This window comes from Mandrillus leucophaeus, unplaced genomic scaffold (genome assembly GCF_000951045.1).
Source record: "Mandrillus leucophaeus isolate KB7577 unplaced genomic scaffold, Mleu.le_1.0 Scaffold200, whole genome shotgun sequence".
Lineage (NCBI taxonomy): Eukaryota > Metazoa > Chordata > Mammalia > Primates > Cercopithecidae > Mandrillus > Mandrillus leucophaeus.
Genome location: NW_012102033.1, coordinates 403,172 through 406,062, shown reverse-complemented (window position 1 = coordinate 406,062; position 2,891 = coordinate 403,172). Strand labels below are relative to the sequence as shown.

Genomic DNA, 2,891 nt, shown 5'->3' with positions numbered 1-2,891 from the left:
GTCTCGAACTCCTGATCTTGTGATTTGCCCTCCTTGGCCTCCCAAAGTGCTAGGATTAGTGCGAGCCACCGCGTCCAGCCTTATTTCTTATTTTTAGTGACATGGTCTTGCTCTGTCGCCCAGGCTGGGCTGCAGTGGTATGATCATGGTTTATTGCAGCCTTGAACTCCTGAGCTCAGGTGTTCCTCCTGCTACAGCCCCCTAAGTAGCTGGAACCACAGGCATGCACCACCACACCTGGCTAATTTTTAAATTTTGTTTTGTAGGGATGGGGTCTCGCTCTATTGCCCAGGCTGTTCTCAAACTCCTGGGCTCAAGCAATCCTTCTGCCTTGACCTCCCAAAGTGCTGGGATTGTGCCCAGCGTCCTTGAAGTTTTGCTCAGAAGAGCAAACTTCCCCGGAAGTAGCTGCAGGGGAACTAGGGACTCCAAGGATGGAGCTGAAATGGGTGAACGGACAAAGTGGGTAAACTGAGGCATGCCAGGGCCCTGGAGGTAGACTCAGGAAGGAAGAGGACACTTTATTGTAGTTCTCACTGTGCCAGGACCTGGCCTAAGCGTGTTTGGTTCATCCCATGTGTGGATCAGTTAGCCATTCTTTTAGTGTTTTTACAGCTTTGCCAAATCCTTGTAGCATCTCTGCTATCCCTTCTGTAAAATTGCTCTTAAATCTGCTCACTAGGTTTGTGTAAATATCTCCCCTGATATCTGAACTCCTTCTGGAATCTGGAACAAAATAATTTAGATACATTTTTCTCTTTCTTCTCTTCCTTTCCTTTCTTCTTTTCTTCTTTCTTTTCTTTCCTCCTTCCCTCTGTCCCTCCCTTCCTTCCTTTCCTTCCTTTCGACTCTCTCCCTCCTTCCCTCCTTCCCTCCTTTCTTTCCTTAGTTTTTTTTTTTTTTTTTTTTTTTTTTTGAGATGGAGTTTCGCTCTTGTCGCCCAGGCTGGAGGGCAATGGTGTGATGGCTCACTGCAGCTTCTGCCTCCTGGGTTCAACCGATTCTCCTGCCTCAGGCTTCTGAGTAGCTGGGATTACAGGCACCCGCCACCATGCCCAGCTAATTTTTGTATTTTTTTTTTTTTTTAGTAGAGATGGTGTTTCACCATGTTGGCCAGTCTGGTCTTGAACTCCTGACCTCAGGTGATCCACTTCAGCCTCCCAAAGTGCTGGGATTACAGGCATGAGCCACTGCACCCAGCCTCTTTCTTGCTTGCTTGCTTTTTTCTTTTTTTTTTTTTGAGACAGGGTCTTACTCTGTTGTCCAGGTTGGAGTGCAGTGGCGTGGTCACAGCCCTCTGCATCACTGCAGCCTTGATCTCCCAGGCTGAAGTGATCCTCCCGCCTCAGCCTCCTAAGCACATACTGCCACACCTGGCTAATTTTTTTTTTTTTTTTTTAGAGATAGGGTGGTCCCACTATATTGCATAGCTGGTCTCGAACTCCTGGGTTCAGGCGATCCTCTGGCCTCAGCCTCCCAAAGTGCTAGGATTACAGGCATGAGCCATAGCACCCGACCCTACATTTTCAAATGAAATTCTCATTCTCTAAACCTGTTATTTACTCTGGTGCCAATCACCTTCAGATAGCAAGAGAGACTTGTGCATTTTTTTAGGTGGGGGAAAGTTTTATGTGTGATCACCATAAATGGAAAACTTGCCCCATTTGGCACAGAGAGGAATAAACAAGCCACAAAGAAGCCAAATACAATGAAAAGCAAACAAAGGTGTTTCCCTACTTGCTAGATGGCTGTTGCCAGCTCCACTTTTTGAGCCCGAGGCCTGCTTTTCTCGTCCAAAAGAGTAGCAAAGGGTTAGGCATTCAAAAATATTCTAGCACCCAGCTGAGCCTCTCTCCTTGACAGTCGTCAGGAGAACTGAAAAAGGAATGACTTTCTCACTGCGTTATTCAAGGTTATTTTAAGCTCCGTGTGAAGTTCGTGTCGCGTTGCCTCTGGCTGGGACTGGTATGCAAGCCCCATTTCAGGAAACACTGCGTTCTTTCCCTGGCTCCTCATAGCTCCCTGGAGTAGGCTGCGCTATTATTGTCTTTTCATTAGAGGAGGAAATTTAGGCTCAGAGAGGTGAAGCCGCTTGCCCAAAGTCACACAGCCACGTCAGCCCCTAGCACGTGGGCTGTCCCTAAGTTACCCTCTGGATGTTCTTTCTCTTGGTGAACATCTTGTGTTTGGATGGGGGAACAGCGAGGATACCCCCAGTGGCCCTCTGCCTTTGCACTTGAGGCTCCGCAGATGACGGTGACCCACCTCTTCCTGCTCAGGCTTTCTGGACTCACTGGCTTCCTTCCCATGGGGAAGGGGGACTGTCCTCGGCTCCAGTCTCTCCCTGAGGCGGTCAGAGCCAGGGCCAGGGGCAGCGTGGACTCTGACTGCCTCTGCGGGTGCGGGGTCAGTGTCAACAGCCCCTCTACAGAAGCATGAACACACCGACCGGATACTGGGGTCGGGGGGCAGCCCTGGGTTCACGCTCCACCCTGCACCCCCAGAGGGACCTTGTGCCAGTGTGGGCGCCCCCGGACCGCCCACCCTGCAGTGGCCATGGAGGATGCCTTCGGGGCAGCCGTGGTGACCGTGTGGGACAGCGATGCACACACCACGGAGAAGCCCACCGATGCCTACGGAGAGCTGGACTTCATGGGGGCCGGCCGCAAGCACAGCAATGTGAGGCAGGCCTGTGTGGGCAGGGCCCGGGCACCAGGGGGCTGCATGCTCGGGGCTCCAGAGTGGAGCCGGGATGCCCGCGCTGAACGTTGGCCCCCTCCGCTCATCCTTGTCTTTGCTCTCTGTGTCCCCTCCGCCCCACCTGTCTTCTCTCTGAGGTGGTCTCCTTCTCTCTGTGTCTCTGTCTCCATCTGTCTCTGTGTCCCTCTCTC

General features: G+C 51.8%; 1 protein-coding gene across 1 annotated transcript in view; it reads left to right on the top strand.

The window, feature by feature from the left end:
* TRPM4 (transient receptor potential cation channel, subfamily M, member 4) overlaps positions 1-2,891 on the top strand; it is a 64,441-nt gene that overhangs the window by 8,393 nt on the left and 53,157 nt on the right. The window contains exon 3 of the mRNA XM_011979310.1: positions 2,505-2,679. Coding sequence (XP_011834700.1) covers positions 2,505-2,679 — 175 coding nt within the window. The remainder of the gene's footprint in view (positions 1-2,504; positions 2,680-2,891) is intronic.